The sequence below is a fragment of the Bos grunniens genome, chromosome X (genome assembly GCF_055505025.1).
Source record: "Bos grunniens cultivar Pamir isolate PY7600 chromosome X, Bosgru_T2T1.0, whole genome shotgun sequence".
NCBI classification, from domain to species: Eukaryota; Metazoa; Chordata; class Mammalia; order Artiodactyla; family Bovidae; genus Bos; species Bos grunniens.
The window spans coordinates 4,447,044-4,466,032 of NC_141194.1; the positions used below are offsets into that span (position 1 = coordinate 4,447,044).

The following is an 18,989-nucleotide window of genomic DNA, read 5'->3' on the forward strand; positions in this document are numbered from 1 at the left end:
GGCAAAATGGCTGTCTGAGGAGGCCTTACAAATAGCTGTGAAAAGAAGGGAAGCTAAAGGCAAAGGAGAAAAGGGAAAAATATAAGCATCTGAATGCAGAGTTCCAAAGAATACCAAGGACAGATAAGAAAGCCTTCCTCAGTGATCAGTACAAAGAAATAGAGAAAAACAACAGAATGAGAACAACTAAAGATCTCTTAAAGAAAACTAGAGATAAGAAGGGAACATTTCATGCAAAGATGGGCTCGATAAAGGACAGAAATGGTATGGACCTAACAGAAGCAGAAGATATTAAGAAGAGGTGGCAAGAATACACAGAACTGTACAAAAAAGATCTTCACGACCCAGATAATCACGATGGTGTGATCACTGACCTAGAGCCAGACATCCTGGAATGTGAAGTCAAGTGGGCCTCAGAAAGCATCACTACAAACAAAGCTAGTGGAGCTGATGGAATCCCAGTTGAGCTATTTCAAATTGTAAAAGATGATGCTGTTAAATGCTACACTCAGTATGCCAGGAAATTTGGAAAACTCAGCAGTGGCCACAGGCCTGGAAAAGGTCAGTTTGCATTCCAATCGCAAAGGAAGGCAATGCCAAAGAATGATCAAACTACCGCACAATTGCACTTACCTCACACGCTAGCAAAGTAATGCTTAAAATTATCCAAGCCAGGCTTCAATAGTATGTGAACTATGAACTTCCAGATGTTCAAGCTGGATTTAGAAAAGTCAGAGGAACCAGAGACCAAATTGCCAACATCTGTTGGGTCATCAAAAAAGCAAGAGATTGTAAAATCATCTACTTCTGCTTTATTGACTATGCCAAAGCCTTTGACTGTGTCAATGACAACAAACTGTGGAAAATTCTGAAAGAGATGGGAATACCAGGACACCTGACCTGCCTCCTGAGAAATCTGTATGCAGGTCAGGAAGCAACAGTTAGAACTGGACATGGTTTCAAATAGGAAAAGGAGTATGTCAAGGCTGTATATTGTCACTCTGCTTATTTAACTTACATGCAGAGTACATCAAGAGAAACGCTGGGCTGGAGGAAGCACAATCTGGAATCAAGATTGCCGGGAGAAATATCAATAACCTCAGATATGCAGATGACACCACCCTTATGGCAGAAAGTGAAGAGGAACTCAAAAGTCTCTTGATGAAACTGAAAAAGGAGACTGAAAAAGCTGGCTTAAAGCTCCACATTCAGAAAACTAAGATCATGGCATCTGGTCCCATCACTTCATGGCAAATAGATGGGGAAACAATGGAAATAGTCATAAACTGTATTTTCTCAGGCTCCAAAATTACCACAGATGTGTGACTGCAGCCATGAAATTAAAAAACGCTTGGTCCTTAGAAGAAAAGTTATGACCAACTAGACAGCATATTAAAAAGCAGAGACTTTCCTTTGCCAACAAAGGTCCATCTAGTCAAAGCTATGGTTTTTCCAGTAGTCATGTATGGATGTGAAGAGTTGGACTATAAAGAAAGCTGAGCGCCGAAGAATTGCTGCTTTTGAACTGTGGTGTTGGAGAAGATTCTTGAGAGTCCCTTGGACTGCAAGGAGATCAAGCCAGTCGATCCTAAAGGAAATCAAGCCTGAATATGTGTTGGAAGGACTGATGAACTCCAATACTTTGGCCACTTGATGCCAAACGCTGACTCATTGGAAAAGACAATGATGCTGGGAAAGATTGAAGGCAGGAGGAGAAGGGGACGACAGAGGATGAGATGGTCGGATGGCATCATCGACTCAATGGACATGAGTTTGAGCAAGCTCTGGGAGTTGGTGAGGGACAGGGAGGCCTGGTGTGCTGCAGTCCATGGGGTTGCAAAGAGATGGACACAACTGAGTGACTGAACTGACAGATCTGAAGCTCCAATCTGAAGCTCCAATCCTTTGACCGTGTGATGAGAAGAGCCATCTCATTGGAGAAGACCCTGATGCTGGGAAAGATTGAAGGCTGGAGGAGAAGGGGACGACAGAGGATGAGATGGTTGGATGGCATCCCTGACTTGATGGACATGAGGTTGAGGAAGTTCTGGGAGTTTGTGATGGATAGGGAGGCCTGGCGTGCTGCGGTTCATGGGGTTACAAAGATTCGGACATGACTTAGTGACTGAACAACAAAAAACAACTGGGATGGTTAAAAAAAAAAGTCTTTGATTGCCAAGGGTTAAGGAGGAGGGGAGGGGTTAGACAGAGCACAGGTGGTTATAAACTGTGGGCTTTACTGAGTAATCAGGTAATAATACTGGCTTGTCAACTATAGCAGACACACTGCACTAAACTCAGATGTTAATGAGAGGGGATAGATAAATAGATGATAGAACACAGAAACGGGAAGATAAATAGTAGAAACAGGTAGATACAGATGGTAGAAACAGGGAAATATAGATGATAGAAACAGGGAGATAATAGAAGACAGAAACAGACAGATAATAGATGATAGAAACAGGGAGATAATAGATGATAGAAACAGATAATAGATGATAGAAACAGGCAGATAATAGATGATAGAAACAGTTGGATAATAGATGATAGAAACAGGAGATAATAGATGATAGAAACAGGCAGATAATAGATGATAGAAACAGTTGGATAATAGATGATAGAAACAGGCGGATAATAGATGATAGAAACAGGCAGATAATGGATGATAGAAACAGGCAGATAATAGATGATAGAAACAGGTGGATAATAGATGACCAGTTCAGTTCAGTCGCTCATTCATGTCGGACTCTTTGTGACCCCATGAATCACAGCATGCCAGGCCTCCCTGTCCATCACCAACTCCCGGAGTTCACTCAGACTCACATCCATCGAGTCAGTGATGCCATCCAGCCATCTCATCCTCTGTCGTCCCCTTCTCCTCCTGCCCCCAATCCCTCCCAGCATCAGTCTTTTCCAATGAGTCAACTCTTAACATGAGGTGGCCAAAGTACTGGAGTTTCAGCTTTAGCATCATTCCTTCCAAAGAAGTCCCAGGCTGATCTCCTTCAGAATGGACTGATTGGATCTCCTTGCAGTCCAAGGGACTCTCAAGAGTCTTCTCCAACACCAGAATTCAAAAGCATCAATTCTTCGGTGCTCAGCCTTCTTCACAGTCCAACTCTCACATCCATACATGACCACAGGAAAAACCATAGCCTTGACTAGATGGACCTTTGTAGGCAAAGTAATGTCTCTGCTTTTGAATATGCTATCTAGGTTGGTCATAACTTTCCTTCCAAGGAGTAAGCATCTTTTAATTTCATGGCTGCAGTCACCATCTGCAGTGGTTTTGGAGCCCCCCAAAATAAAGTCTGACACTGTTTCCACTGTTTCCCCATCTATTTCCCATGAAGTGATGGGACCAGATGCCATGATCTTCGTTTTCTGAATGTGGAGCTTTAAGCCAACTTTTTCATTCTCCTCTTTCACTTTCATCAAGAGGCTTTTGAGTTCCTCTTCACTTTCTGCCATAAGGGTGGTGTCATCTGCATATCTGAGGTTATTGATATCTCTCCTGGCAATCTTGATTCCAGCTTGTGTTTCTTCCAGTCCAGCGTTTCTCATGATGTACTCTGCATATAAGTTAAACAAGCAGGGTGACAATATACAGCCTTGACGTACTCCTTTTCCTATTTGGAACCAGTCTGTTGTTCCATGTCCAGTTCTAATTGTTGCTTCCTGACCTGCATACAGATTTCTCAAGAGGCTAGAAACAGATAATAGATGATAGAAACAGGCAGATAATAGATGATAGAAACAGGGAGATAATAGATGATAGAAACAGATAATAGATGATAGAGATAGGTACATATAGATGATAGAGACAGGTGGATAATAGATGATAGAAACAGGCAGATAATGGATGATAGAAACAGGTGGATAATAGATGATAGAAACAGGCAGATAATAAATGATAGAAACAGGGAGATAATAGATGATAGAAACGGTCAGATAATAGGTGATAGAAACGGTCAGATAATAGGTGATAGAAACAGGCAGATAATAGATGATAGAAACAGGCAGATAATAGATGATAGAAGCAGGAAGATATTGATGATAAATAGGTAGATAGTTTACAGAAACTGGTAGATAGATGGCAGATCGATAGGTGGACAGACAGATGATAGAAGCAGGTGGGCAGATAGATAGATAGAAGAGCTATATAGACATGCAGGTGTGTATACCGTATTTATTCCCCTTCCTATGATAATTTCTATTTTCTCCTTTCCCTTCCAGTTTTCTCTGTGGAAGGCACTCTCTGTCTGAGCTCAACATGCTGCTGAGTAAAAAGTCTGCAGCCCCGATGAACGCAGCAGGTATTATCAGGAAACCGCAGGGGAGGATCACCTGGGGGCTGTGGGTTACGGAGGCCACAGGGGAAGGATTCAGACTTGATGTGGAAATCGTCCTCGGGAATCCCGAGGCGATTTTACATTTTCAGGGTTTCAGATCACCTTTTAGATACACTGAAGAGGGAGGTGAAGTGTGTGGATTTTTTGAAAAGAGATTAAAGACAGATGTTGGTTTTGATACCTCTTCCTTGTAGCAGCTGACTTATTTCAACAAAATAAAAGGTTTTAGAAGGAGAGGGGGTTACTCCTGTGGGTAGGGAAACCATTCAACGCTGAAAAACAAACAGAATTCCCCAAATGTATACCACTCTGGTGGTGTGGGAATTAATACACCTGACTCAGTAACTTCATATTATAATAAATTTGCAGTCAACTGAAACAGGGCCACTTTAGGAGAAAAACATCATAGTCTTAAAGGAGAAATGAACCCTGTATTTAAGTCTGAGCTCCATATCCTGTGAGGAGGGATGCTCTCTGTTTTTTTCTGACCGCCCTTTCCTTCTTCATGCAAGAAGTTTTCTTCTGAATGTTTGCAGTAGACGTTTTTTTTTAAGAAGTGCATATCTGAGTCAGCCATTACCACAGCTTATCTGAGAATTAATCTGATATATATATATATCAGGGAGATAATAGAATATAGAGAAAGGTGGAAGTTTGTTTTGGAACTTTCTTGAGAGAATGTGTAACAATGTTGGTTTGGAAATGACTCTCCAGTGGTGAGTTCCCTTTATGAGTGCCGTTGTGGCTAAGTGTAGGCTGGTGGCTCAGATAGTAAAGAATCCACCTGCAATGCGGGAGACCCTGGTTTGTTCTTTGGGTTGGGAAGATCCCCTGGAGGAGAAAATGGCAATCCACTCCAGTATTCTTGGCTGGAGAATCCCATGCACAGAGGAGCCTGGCAGCCTACAGTCCATAGGGTTGAAACAACTGGACGTGACCAACTGAGTGACTAACTTTGGGGGCGTGATACCGGCATTCTTCTCGTTAAGCTGTGAGTCTAGTAAGTGGAGAAAACAGCCCAGAATGCTGTTTATTTTCTCAATGTTCTCCAGGCCACCATGGGATTTGGGTTATGATAAGGAAGACCAGCCATTCCAATCCTGGAAGGTATGTGTCAATTTCTTCCTCTGAGCTCAGACCCTCTGAACCTCACAGGGAAGGTCAGGGGTTGGGGTACAGCCAACACCCTCACACAGACATCTACCGTGTCAATCTTTTGTCCAAAAGAGGGTGAGCAGCCAGGAAGGAGGGAAGTTCTGGAGACTGACTGTCTGCCCTCTGGGGTTGCAACCCCACTGTGAACATGAGTCTGGAGACAGAGTCTTTCATGAAGCAGGTCTGTAAAACTAGCCCCATCTCTAGCTGCCCAGGAAAAGTGGTCCAGCGGGCACCACCTTCATCTTCAGACCCCCTTAGATGCGGGCATCTGTGTCACCCCAGAGCTTGGAGCATGTTCTAGGAGCTGGCTGAGCCCCATCGTGGCTCTGCCCTGAGAAGTCAGCTGAATGCTGCTGCCACATGGGTGGAAATGGAGAGACGCGGTGCCCTGGGCAAGGACCCTCACAAGAGGGTTAAAGAACATAAGTACCATGTGCTGCCCTGCACTGCCGCTCGAGCGCCCAGGGGCACGTCCTTTCCCAACCTGATCCCACGGCCTTCTCGCTGCCCAGGACGGAGGCGGGCTTGCCTCCTGCACCCGGTAATTCAATAAAAGGAGCTGGCATTCGGGGAGGCCGTGGATGCCCACGGTCAGCCTTCAGTAAACATTCTTTTTTTTTTTTTAAGGAGACATTAACTCAGTCACTCATCACTATGGCTTATTTGAGAATTAATCTCACACTTGTAAGTTTATTTTGGAACTCTCTTAAAATAGTGTGTGGTCTTCCCTTGTGGCTCAGCTGATAAAGAATCCACCTGCAGTGAGGGAGACCTGGGTTCGATCCCTGGGTTGGGAAGATCCCCTGGAGAAGTAAAAGGCTACCCACTCCAGAATTCTGGCCTGGAGAATTCCATGGACTGTATAGTCCATGGGGGTCAAAAAGAGTCGGACACGACTGAGCGACTTTTCACGTCACTAAAACAGTGTGTAATGGTGTTAGTTTGGAAATTCCCTCCACGGTCCCAGCAAGTTGCCACTCAGACCTTTCTCCTCTACTGCTTCCTACTCAAAAGCCTGTCTGTATCTTCAAAATGTGATGAATGGATAAAGAAGTTGTGGTACATACAGACAATGGAATATGACTCAGCCCATAAAAAGGAAAGCCTCTGAGTCTGTTCTAATGAGGTGGATGAACCTAGAACCTATTATACAGAGTGAAGTAAGTCAGAAAGAGAAACATAAATACCATATACTAATCCATATATACAGTCTAGAAAAATGGAATTTATTTACGGGGCAGCAATGGAATAACAGATATCAAGAATAGACTAACAGATATGGGGAGAGGATGAGATGTATGGAGAGAGTAACCTGGAAATTTACATTCAGTTCAGTTCAGTTCAGTTCAGTCACTCAGGCGTGTCCGACTCTGCGATTCCATGAATTGCAGCACACCAGTCGAAATTTACATTACCATATATAAAATAGAGAGCCAAAAAGAATTTGCTGTATGTCTCAGGAACGTCGAACAGGGGCTCTGTATCAACCTAGAGGGGTGGGATTGGGAGGGAGATGGGAAGGAGGTTCAAAGGGAGGGGATATATGTATACCTATGGCTGATTCATGCTAAGATTTGACAGAAAAGAGTAAAATTCTGTAAAGCAATTATGCTTCAATAAAAAAATTAAAAAAAAATTTTTAATGTGATTTTTCATCAAAAATCAAAATGTGATTCCCTCTTATTAGCAGCTCATCAAAATGTCATTCCCTGTTTATTAGCGGTTCTCGGCCAAAAGCAAGGAGGGAGCACTCTGATAGAAGGGATGGAGTGGCGAAGTTATGATCTCTGGGGCCTCTGTATTGTCACAAGTGGATTCACAGGCTATGTGAGGAGTCACTGTGGAGTTCTGCGTGGAGAGACAAGGGCAGGATCCAGTCTGCTTCAGTGCAGGGAGTGAGATGCAGGTTCAGGAGTGTTTGTAAGGGGTTTGAACAGGGCAGGAAGCAGCCTAGTTCAGTGCAGGGACCAAGATGTGGGCTCACGAGTATTTCCTGAGTGATGGAACAAGGGCACGACACTGTGTCGTTCAGTGCTAGGACCAAGATGTGGGTTCAGGCCTGTTTGTAGTGGGCATGAACGTGGGTTGGACCCAGCCTGGTCCAGTGCAGGCACCGAGATGAGGGTTAAGGACTATTTGTCAGGGGCTTGAACAAGGGCAGGACCCAGCCTGCTTCAGTGCAGCAAGTGATGCGGGCTCAGGAGTGTTTCCTGGGGGATTGAACAAGGGCAGGACACACCTTAGATCAGGGGCAGGGAGCGAGTTGTGGGCTCAGGATTGTTTGCCGGGGGATTGAACAAAAGCAGGAACCAGCCTGGTTCAGTGCAGGGACCGAGATGTAGGCTCAGGAGTGTTTTTCCGGTCCTTGAACAAGGGCAGGATCCAGCCCGGTTCAGTGCAGGGACCGAGATGTGGGCTCAGGAGTGTTTGTCAGGGCTCAACGAGGCTAGGACCCAGCCTGGTTCAGTGCATGGAGCGAGATGTGGTCTCAGGAGTATTTGGCGGGGCCATGAACAAGGGTAGGACCCAGCCTGGTTCAGTTCACGGACTGAGATGTTGGCTCAGGAGTACTTGTCACAGGTTGAACAACTGCAGGACCCAGCCTGGTTCAGTGCAGGGACAGAGATGTGCGACCGAGATGTGCACTCAGGATTGTTTGCTGGGGGCTTGAATAAGGCCAGAAACCAGTCTGAGAGTCAGACGCAGGCTCAGGAGTGTTGGTTGGGGCCTTGAAGAAGTGCAGGACCCAGCCTGGTTCAGTGCAGGGACCGAGATGTGGTCTCAGGAGTATTTGCCGGGGGCTTGAACAGGGGCAGGACTTAGACTGGTTCAGTACAGTGACCGAGATGTGGCCTCAGGCGCCTTTGTTGGGGGAGTGGATCAAGAGCAAGACCCAGTCTGGTTCAATGCTAGGACCAAGATGTGGGCTCAGGCCTGTTTGTTGGGGCATGAAGAAGGGCAGGACCCAGCCTGGCTCAGTGCAGGGAGTGAGATGCGGGCTCAGGAGTGTTTCCTGTGGGACTGAACAAGCGCAGGACACACAGTAGTTCAGGGGCAGGGAGAAAGTCGGGGGCTCAGGATATTTTGCCGGGAGCTTGAATAAGGCCAGGAACCAGCCTGAGAGTCAGATGCGGTCTCAGGAGTGTTTGTCGGGGGCTTGAACAAGGGCGGGACCCAGTCTGGTTCGGTGCAGCGAGTGAGACGCAGGCTCAGGACTGTTTGTCAGGGGCTTGAACAACGGCAGGACCCAGCCTGATTCACTGCAGGGAGTGAGATGCGGGCTCAGGAGTGTTTGCTGGGGGACTGAACAAGAGCAGGATGCGCCTTAGTTCAAGGGCAGGGGGCGAGTTGGTGGCTCAGGAGTGTTTACTGGGGGCTCGAACAAGGGCAGGGCCCAGCTTGGTTCAGTTCAGGAAATTAAATGCAGGCTCAGGAGTGTTTGTAGGGGGCTTGAACAGGGCAGGAACCAGCCTGGTTCAGTGCACGGAGTGACGTGCCGGCTCAAGGGCAGGATCCAGCCTGGGTCAGTTCAGGGAGAGTGATGCAGGCTCAGGAGTGTTTGTCGGGGGCTTGAACAGGGCGGGAACCAGCGTGATTCAGTGCAGGGAGAGAGATGCAGGCTCAGCAGTGTTTGTCAGGGCTTGAACAAAGGCAGGACCCAACCTGGTTCAGTGCAGGCAGAGAGATGTGGATTCAGGAGTGTTTGTCGGGGGCCTGACTCATACGAGCCGGTGGCTGCGTCCTTGGCAAGCTGAAAACAGACATCTGGTGTGGTGAGCTGGGAAGACACAGGCTGAGAGACCTTTAGTGACCGGGCCGTGCTGGATTTGCGGGATTAGATGCACTTTCGGGGGGAAATGCCAACCACTTCAGGAGTCCTTTCCTCTCTGCTTGCCCTCCCTTGGGTCAGCCTGTTCTCAAGTCCTCCCCTTCTGTCCACAGCCTCGACTTTGGAAAGAGACATTTCAACCCTGCCCACTGGCCAGGGGCCCTCCTTTCATTTAGGATCAAGGTAAGATTCCTTTGCACAACTCTGTACCGTCTGGGGTGACAAAGCACCTCCTCCTCTTTCTACTCACTTTGAACCATTCAGTCCACAGAAAACTACAAGAGACAGCAGATTCTCCCCAGGCTCACTTTTCCCCTGGAGGGACAGGCCCAAGTCTTTGCTCCCCTGATCGGTCATGTTTCTCAAGTGTAGTCTCCTCTCATGGTGTCAAGCCCTTCCCCTTCATCTTCTCCAGTCTGTCGTTGGCCCCCAGAACTCTTCTTCTCCAAGCACAGGTACCCAGACTGCGTGTCCACCTGTCTGTCCAGATGGTCCGTGTTCTCCTGGCTGTATTTCGAGGTGGACTTTCCCTTTTTCGCTATTTCTTTCTTTGGCTGTGTTGGGTCTTAGTTGCAGCGCGCAGCGTCTTCACTGGCTCATGTGCGAGCTTCTGTTTCTGCCATGCACAGACTCTCTGGTTGTGGTGCATGGGCTTGCTTGCCCCGTGGCATGTGGGGTCTTAGTTCCCCAAACAGGGATTGAACCCATGTCCTCTGAACTGCAAGACATAGATTCTGAACCACTGGACCCCTCCCCAAACAGGGATGGAACCCATGTCCCCTGAACTGCAAGGTGGATTCTTAACCACTGGACCACCAGGCAAGTCCTGAGACTTTCAGCATTATGACGCTGCAATCACTTCCTTCCGACCAGTCTTCACCGGGCACCTTCTCATCTGTTAGGACCCAGATTCTCCTGAAGCTCTGCATTTCCTAAGCCAGGCTTTGGCTTACCTCGACACACCATCACAGGACCACTGGATCACTGGAAACTGAATACACACCATGAAGTGATTTGAATTCCTCCTCTTTTACTTTGTCCATTCCGTTGGTTCCTCTCACCGACAGCTTGTTGCCATGCAGCTGAGTGATATTTCCTTATTTACTCAATGTGTATTTATTTGGCTGCACTGGGTGTTAGGTGCAGCAGGCAGGGTCTTTGTTGTGGCATCCAGCAACAAATGTTCTTTAGTCGTGGCATCTGGGCTCTACTTCCCAGACCAGGGATCGAACCCGGGCCCCCCTGCACTGGAAACATGGAGTCTCAGCCCTAGACTATCAGGGAAGTCCCAGTGATGTACACTTAAAAACACATGCATTTAACATCAGAAAATGGACTGAATTCATCAATTCATCTTGCAGACTTAAATCCATGGTTGAGATCTCTAGCCATCTCTTGTCCAAATGACGGAATTGCTCCACATACAGGAAGCTCCTTCTAATGTGAGCTAATTAGAGGAATGTCTTTGGGTGTTGGTTAAAAGGTACGAATAACACTGGAATCTCGGACCTTATCACAGCCAACTCCCTCCAAGCCCTCCTCTTTGGATGGCTCCTGGGGTTTCTTCCTTTTGACTATTACGAATGGCGCTGCAGCGAACATCTGCATGCAAGTTTCTGTGTGGACAAACCTTTTCATCTCTCTTGAGTACTTACCCAAGAGTGGAAATGCTGGGTAACGTATGGTCGATCTCTGTTTTGCTTTTTAACACATTTATTGACCAGGGGATTCTGGCAGAAACTAACACCTGTGGCTGGCAATTTGTTAAGTGAACACTGAGACACTCCAGTCAGGCAACAAAAGACTCATTCATGTCTCTGATCAGTAAGTTCGTAAGAAACTGGCCAACTTCCACTGCCTCCTTATATATTGCTTCTATACTGAGGCCGTCTCATTGACCCTACAGGCCCCAATTTAAAGGAGGTGCCCACCACTGTTCCCCCTAAGACACTGTTCTTCTGCCTCCCAGCATGTATAGCAATTTGCAATTGTACATTTCTATGGGTCCTTAACTATAGCCCTTATATTAAATTCCACATTGCATGGGGGTCAGATCACGTCCATCTGGTCTACCACTGCTGGGAAACAAACCCCATCAGGTGCTGCGAAATATCTAGCCTGCAAACTTCTGGGATATACTTTGAGCTACTACTTCCAAGGAGTTCTGGGCAGAGAAAGGAAGCTGTGCATCCGCAGCTAACAGGAAAGTGGGCGGCCCACAGGGACTCTCACCAGACCGGAGCAGCTCGTCTCAGACACCTTCAGCAGTACTCTGGGGACCCTGCAGCCAACAGGCTGAAGGCTGAGTTCCCTTCATCCCCAAACCCCGGAGCCAAGTTCGCACTGGATGGTGTGGGGGTGGGGACGGTGGTGGGGAGGGGTCGTCAGGACAGTCGTATGGACAAACTGCGGTTTGCAGAGGAGGAATCGAGGTACCAAAATGAGAGAAGTCGAACAGCAGTGACTCATATACACTACCCATGTGTGTAAGATAGCTAGCTAGTAGGAAGACACCGGATAGCACAGGCACCTCAGCTCGGTGCTGTGTGATGAGCTGGAGGGGTGGGATGGGGGCTGAGAGGGAAGCTTAAGAGTGAGGGGATATACATATAGGGATACATGTAGCTGATTCACTTGGCTGCGTGGCAGAAACCAACACAGCATTTGTAAAGCTATTAGCCTCCAATTAAAAATACATTTACAAAATAAATAAAAAGACAAAAAAAAAGAAAAAAAAGTACCGTTAGAGAAAGGAGAGATGGATGAAAAAACCTCGGATCCCAGTCCTTGAGAACGAGGTTAAAAACCTGCCCTAAGAGTAACCAGGAGACGCAAGTTTGACCCTTGGCTTGGGAAGATCTCCGTGGAGAAGGAAATGGCAACCACGCCCAGTATTCTTGCCTGGGAAATCTCACGGACAGAGGACCCTGGCGGGATACAGTGACTGTACTGTGGGGGCGGTCGCAAAAGAGTCGGACGTGACTGCGACTACAGCACCACCAGCGCATGCTCTGCTCAGGGGACCGTGAGCCTAGCGATGGATGACCTGCAGGAACCCCGCAGGAATGCTGAAAACACAGGCGCATCGCTCTCGCGTCAGATCCGGCCTTGGACCGGCCAACCGCTTGCCTCACCAACATGGCTGCGTGTTAGTAAGGGGATCAGCAGAGAACAAACAGCTCATCACCCGGGGGCCTGGTGTTTCCCAAGAGCGAGCACTGGAGACTGACATTTCACAGCTTCCCGGAGGTTAACTCGAGAATCCTGAGGACCGCAGTCACGAGGGAGCCATTGAAGGCAAGAGATAAGAGCTGGCATTCCAGAGGCTTCGTATTTTCTCCATTAGTGGGCGTCTCAAACTTGTGTAAGGAAAATATTCTCCTTAATTAAAAATAGATGACTCAGGGACTTCCCCAGCGGTCCAGCGGTTAAGACACCGCCTTGCAAGGCAGGAGATGTGGGTTCTATTCTTGGCTGGGGAAGTAGGATCCCACAAGGTTTGTGGTCAAAAACGCAGAGCATACAACAGAAACAATATTGTGACGAATTTCAATAGACTTAAAAAAATGGTCCAGATCAAAAATTATATATATATATTTTTTTTTTTTTTTAAAAAGGATGGTGCAGCTAATAAAGCAAGAGTGTGTTCTGGGGGCTGCTTTCAACAGCGTGGGCCCACGAGGAAATACATACAGGGCTGGCCACATCCAGGCAAGATCCAGAAGAGTCAGTTCTGCACCCGGACAATGGTGTTGAAATGCCAAACATCCTTGAAATTACCAACAATTTCTATGTATTTCCCTGCAGCTCACGATTAACAGTGTGGGGAATGATGACGTTTTCTGGAGTGTTGCCCTGAGGGTTAACCTTTAAGAGTCAGCCCCAGCACTGGCCTCATAAGATACAAAACCATTTGATTGTGCCTCAATTTGTCTCCTCAAGACGTTAAGACTTAGAGGCAGGTAACAAGGAGCACTCTTGGGCTTCCTGGATGGCTCAGCAGTAAGGAATCCGCCTGCCGATGCAGAAGACCTGGGTTTCATCTCTGGGTCGGGAAGATCTCTTGGAGAAGGGAATGGCAACCCACTCCAGTATTCTTGCCTGGAGAATCCCATGCACAGTGGAGCTGGGCGGGCTACAGTCCATGCAGTCACAAAGAGTTAGACATAACTGAGCAACTAACACTTCAGAATTCAGGATCCAGTGAAGACATCCTTCGGAAGTGCAGAAATAGACACGGTTCGGAGAGTTTTTATATGATGGGACTCATATGTAAACATTAAGTGGCATTACTCATTGACTAGAACTTCTAGAATGGTGATAAAAACGTACTGAAGGAGGAATACTTTTGTTTTTGACTTTTAAACGGAATAGTTAGTACATCACCAATTAAAAGTATTGACTTGGATTACATATCTATCCTTATCTGACTGAGACTCTGAATGTGGAATGCAAGGCAATTCTTCTGCAAAGCAGATTTTGTAAACAAGTCATTTTAAATGCCTCTGCATAATATATGAACTCACCACCTCTTTGACAAGGTTCTCAATGAGTAAACGTATTTAATGGCATGTTTCCCACGGTCTCACGTTTAATAAGAGATCTAAAGACGTGCCATTTACAGCAACACTAAGCGAAGGAAGTCAGAGAAAGACAAATACCGTATGATATCATTTATATGTGCAATGTAAAACAAGGGATAGAAACGACCTTATGCATGAAACACAAGCTTTTGGGAAGAATGTGATCCCTTACAAATCAAGTATGTGACCATTTCACTGAGAACCTTTATCTGCTGAGTGCAAAGAAAGCTTGGTTCACTGACCATATGTAAATGCCTACTGTATATAAAATAGATAACAAGGACGTACTTGCACAGCACAGGGAATCTACTCCATATTCTGGAATAACCCATAATGGGAAACAATCAGAAAAAGAATACATACATGTTTATCAGCAAATCAGTTTGCTGAACACCTGAAGCTACATGACATTGTAAAACAAGTAGATTTCAATAAAAATTAAAAAATATACATATGCAAATATCATCTTACAGTATTAATACTGTTTGTGGCTTAAAAAAAATAGTCAACCAGTCACATTTATCTTTTACATTTGTTAGAGGATACTTTTTTTTTAAGTCTTTATTGAGTTTGCTACAATATTGTTTCTTTCTGTTTTGGATTTTTGGCCACAAAGGCATGTGGGATCTTAAGCGCCCCAACCAGGGATGGAACTGACACGCCCAGCACTGGATGGGGAAGTGCACCACCAGGGAAGTCCCTGGGATATGACATTGTTTCTAAAAGAGAAAGATAAAATCATACTCACAAATAAAACAGAAACAAGAGTCAAAACTTTTATTCAATGAAATTAACTGGTAAGATGAGAAATTAACTGGTAAGAAACAGTAAGATGTTACAAGCAATTTCAGGGAGAATTCAAAGAACAGACACGTATATGGGGCCATCAAGAAATATTGAGATCAATTAGCTGAAACGGTGCAAAACTGGTCAAAGGCCAGAAATAATCACGAACAATCATCACCATAACACATATTTCTACCATTTTCCTAAGACCTTACACAGCTGAAAATCAGCTCAAGACAATCAGTAACAGAGAATACTTGGCGGGGGCCACCCAGTAGGAACACCCTGTGATTACATTATTCTCATTTTTAATGATGTTCCCATCGCAAAAGGCTGAGGAAGCCTGTTGTTCAGTTGCTACGTCGTGTCTGACTCCTTGCGACCCCATGGACTGCAGCGTGCCAGGTTTCTGAAGGAAATCTATTAGAAGGCGTTAATCACCAGAGCGTAATGTCCGATAAACTGTTCCCCAAATGGGTTCTTGGTGGTACCAAGACGGCATTCTCCAGTCCAATTCTATCTGTACCAAAGAGCGTATTAGAAAAATAAATGATCTTAAAGGAAACGATTTCTCTGAGGTAGAAAACATTCTCGAACGTGCATATGCACCTTGATATAAGATATAGGCTACAATGATGTTTACATCGACGGCAAATGACAGATGATCGCGGTCACAGGCTCTGACCACAGGTCCAGAGCACTTTGAAGGACACAGGAAGAATGCCATCGTCTACTGATAAAGAGCGTCACTTATTAAAAGCTCACCCGTGATGTGAATTTCCCACTCAGATTACAGACAGAATGAGCACCTCACTTGTATCAGTGGCTACTGCCTGTGAAGACGAAAAAACACTGAAGAGGATACAGTACTCGATGTCTATAAATATAAATAAATATGTACCTACATATATATACATACAAGCACATACATATATGCATACATATTTCACAGTTGCCAGCCAGGGTTGAGAACAGCAAAGAAGATACAGGACGTGAAGCTCAATTATTCGGACACTAAATTCGATTATTCGAGTGAGAATTTTCCATCTTGTGCTCCGGGCCGGGTCTGTCTTCTGCGTGTCAAGTGAGGGTTTGCGGCCCCTGTGGAGAGCGCGGGCCCCGCCCTCTGCGGGGTGAGACGGCTTGGCGGCTGAAGGCCAGTTCCGGGGAAGGTCTGGGCGCAGGGCTTCCCTCCAGCTCCTCGGGGCGTCCCCCCGGCCCTCTCCCGGCAGGGACCCCCGGGCTTGGGGTGGGTGGGCGCCGTCTCAGTCGTAGGGCGGCAGGCCGAACAGCTCGGGCTGGAAATCCTGCAGGGAACCCAGCACGAGGGTGGCCTTGGAGGTCAGGCCTGGGTTCAGGTTTCCGTCGGGGACCATGACCACCTGCATCCCGGCGGCGAGAGCCGCCTCCACCCCGTTGGGCGCGTCTTCGAAGACCAGGCACTGCGGGGCAAGGGAGGGGAAAAAAAAGAGGGTTGTCGTCCCAGTCGGTACCCACGTCTCGCCTGGGTGGGCACGGCCACCGTGGCCGGCGGCTGAGTCTGCCTGTGGGCATGGCAGGAGTTCTGCGGGACCCAGGAAGGTGTGGACGGGGGCTGCCCGGTTCATCACCCGTGAGGGGCCCGGAGGGGGCTGGCAGGCTCCCCATCCAAGCGCGGCCCACCCTGGCATTGACAGCAGGCTGGCCCATCGCTGAGCCCCGAAAGCTGGCATAGCCCACGCCAGGTTCAGGGCAGTCCGTGCTCCGAGTGAGAGACGGGCCTGCCCGGGGCTGAGCGGGCCGTCAGCCTCACACCCCTTCCCTCCCGGGAGCACACGCGCCTGCCCAGTCTCCCTGCGCCCGTGGCACTCCACACGGGCCGTGGGAGCGTGCACGCATGCCTGTGTGTTCACTCAGTCGTATCCCACTCTCTGTGACCCCGTGGACTGCAGCCCCCCAGGCTCCTCTGTCCGTGCGACTCTCAGGCAAGAACACGGGAGCAGGCTGCCCTCCTCCACGGCTCTCCCCGCCCAGGGATGGGCGCGCGTCTGCGCGCTGCAGGCGGCTTCTCCCCCCGGAGCCCCGGGGAGCCCTTCTGCGGGGCTGAGGCACCCTCTGCACTGAGCATCTGTCTGCGGGGGGCCGCGTGGCCGTCAGCAGGGCTGCTCCCTGGTCCACCGAGACATTCTCCTCAGCGCCCAATGCACCGCTGCCCCAGCACGCCGGGGGTGGACACCCGCAGCACTCAGAGCACACAATACACACAACACACACGACACACAGGATGCACACAACACAACACACCCACAATACACAAAACACACCCACAGTACACAACACACATTGTACACACCACACACGACACACAGGATACACACAATATAACACACCCGCAACACACACACCCACAGTACACACAACAGTACACACAACCTACGATACACACAACACACACACGACACACACACCTGCAATACACACAACACACACCATACACACAACACATCCGCAATACACACAGTACACACAACACACCCACAATACATACAACACAGAATACACCCACACGACACACCCACAACACAGAATACACTCACTCACACAACACCCAACACAACACACAATAGACTCACACAAGCAACACAATAAACTCACACAACACACAAACACAATACACACAGAACAAAACACACATACACATACACACACCACACACTCTGGTCTGCAGCAGGCTCGCCGACTTGATCTCTTTCCCTTCCCTTCATCCCTTCCTTCTGGGGCTGAACTGTGGATCTGCCAACGGGGTGAGGACCAGCCGTCAGCCCCAGGCAGCGCACAGGGTGGGCGGGTGCCCGGCACGCGGTGGCCGACAGCAGGGTCCTGGGCCCGGAACAGCCCGCTAGCCGCCCGCCCGGCAGGCCTCGGGTGGCCCGGGACACTGCCGGCTCTCGCCCCGGCAGGGAGGGGCCGCAATCCCGCCTGGACAGCCCCGGACTCCCCCATGTATCTGCCGTGGCCGGGAGGGGACGCCTTCACACTCGGACAGCAGGGACTCCGGCTCTCGCCCCGGCCGGGAAGGGACGCCTTCTCGCTCGGACAGGGGGACTGCACTCAGGCCGCCCAGGGCGGTCTCTCCAGCTGAGCCGGGCGCTTCCTGGCCCCGCTGTTTCGCTCCCTGCCTTTTCAGGATACAACCGGCCTGGATTCCCAACCTCCCTGGGGTTTTACTTGGGACCTGCACAGGCACTGAAATGTCAACTGGCGTTTTGTTTCTGAGACCCCCGAGGGTTCTGAAGCGCGGTGTGGGCGCCCTGGGACCTTTCGGAGGGGCCGAGGAAGAGATTTTAGCTGATTCCTTGGCCTCACAGTGTCTGGCTGGAGTTACGAAAACAGCTAGACCATTTGTGAGAGGCTCCTTCCGAGGAGCATGTGGGCAGGAGTAGGAGAGAGCGGAGGCTTGGAAACGGGGGCACAAAGCAAAGCAGGGGCCCAGGACACTCTCCTTCTCCGAGGAGAGGGGACAGTGCTTTCACACTCGACGGCCCGTTCACAAGCCCACAAAGGTGATACGCAGAGCACATATGCAGACACAGCAAACGCAGAGCTGTGTCCACACGCCCTTGACGCTCCAGCAGCACACGGCGGACTGACACGGAAAAGCTGTGCGGCCCTTTAGGGCACCAACCAGAAGGCTGACATACCCCGCTTCCGCAAGTTTCGCTCTTTCTAGAGGCGTGTTTATTAGTGACTCTTTTCAGCGCATCATTTGTCCCCGCCTAATTCTGGAAGGAACCGCCCCGATTACCAAGGAGACGTGAACCAGGATGCTTAGCATGCGGGCTGCAGAGGAAAGGGTGGTGGGGATCAGGGAGGCCAGTCCCCGTGTCCACGGGCGGAGGGGATCTAAGGGGCTGGTGTAGCAAGAGGGCCGGTGGGAGGGCATCCTGAGAGTGAGTATGCCGAGTCCTCGAAATGACTCAGGGAAAAGACGAGCAGACAAGCTGGGGCATGTGCACCCGTTCACTCAGGATGCTGACTGTCCTCAAAGGTAAAAAGCAATCGTAGTCTGTGGGGTTTGTGTACTCAATTGTGTCCATCTCTTTGTGACCCCATGGTCTGTAGCCCGCCAAGCTCCTCTGTCCATTGGATTCTCCAGCCAAGAACACTGCACAGGGTTGCCATGCCCTCCTCCAGGGGATCTTCCTCACCCAGGATTGGAGCCCATGTCTCTCTCCTGTGCTGGCAGGCGGATGCCTTAGCGCTGCACCAAGCTGTGCAGTAAATCCAGTCCAAATGAGAACA

The 18,989-nt window shown here is 48.7% G+C and overlaps 1 protein-coding gene across 4 annotated transcripts in view; it reads right to left on the reverse strand.

Annotated features, from left to right (window-relative positions):
* Positions 1 to 14,673: 14,673 nt before the first annotated feature.
* The window catches only part of PUDP (pseudouridine 5'-phosphatase), a 67,212-nt gene continuing 62,896 nt past the window's right edge, over positions 14,674 to 18,989 (reverse strand). For all 4 annotated transcript variants that reach the window (XM_086387694.1, XM_086387696.1, XM_086387695.1 and 1 more), the window contains one exon: positions 14,674 to 16,150. In XM_086387694.1, coding sequence (XP_086243820.1) covers positions 15,974 to 16,150 — 177 coding nt within the window. In that variant the 3' untranslated portion in view covers positions 14,674 to 15,973. The remainder of the gene's footprint in view (positions 16,151 to 18,989) is intronic.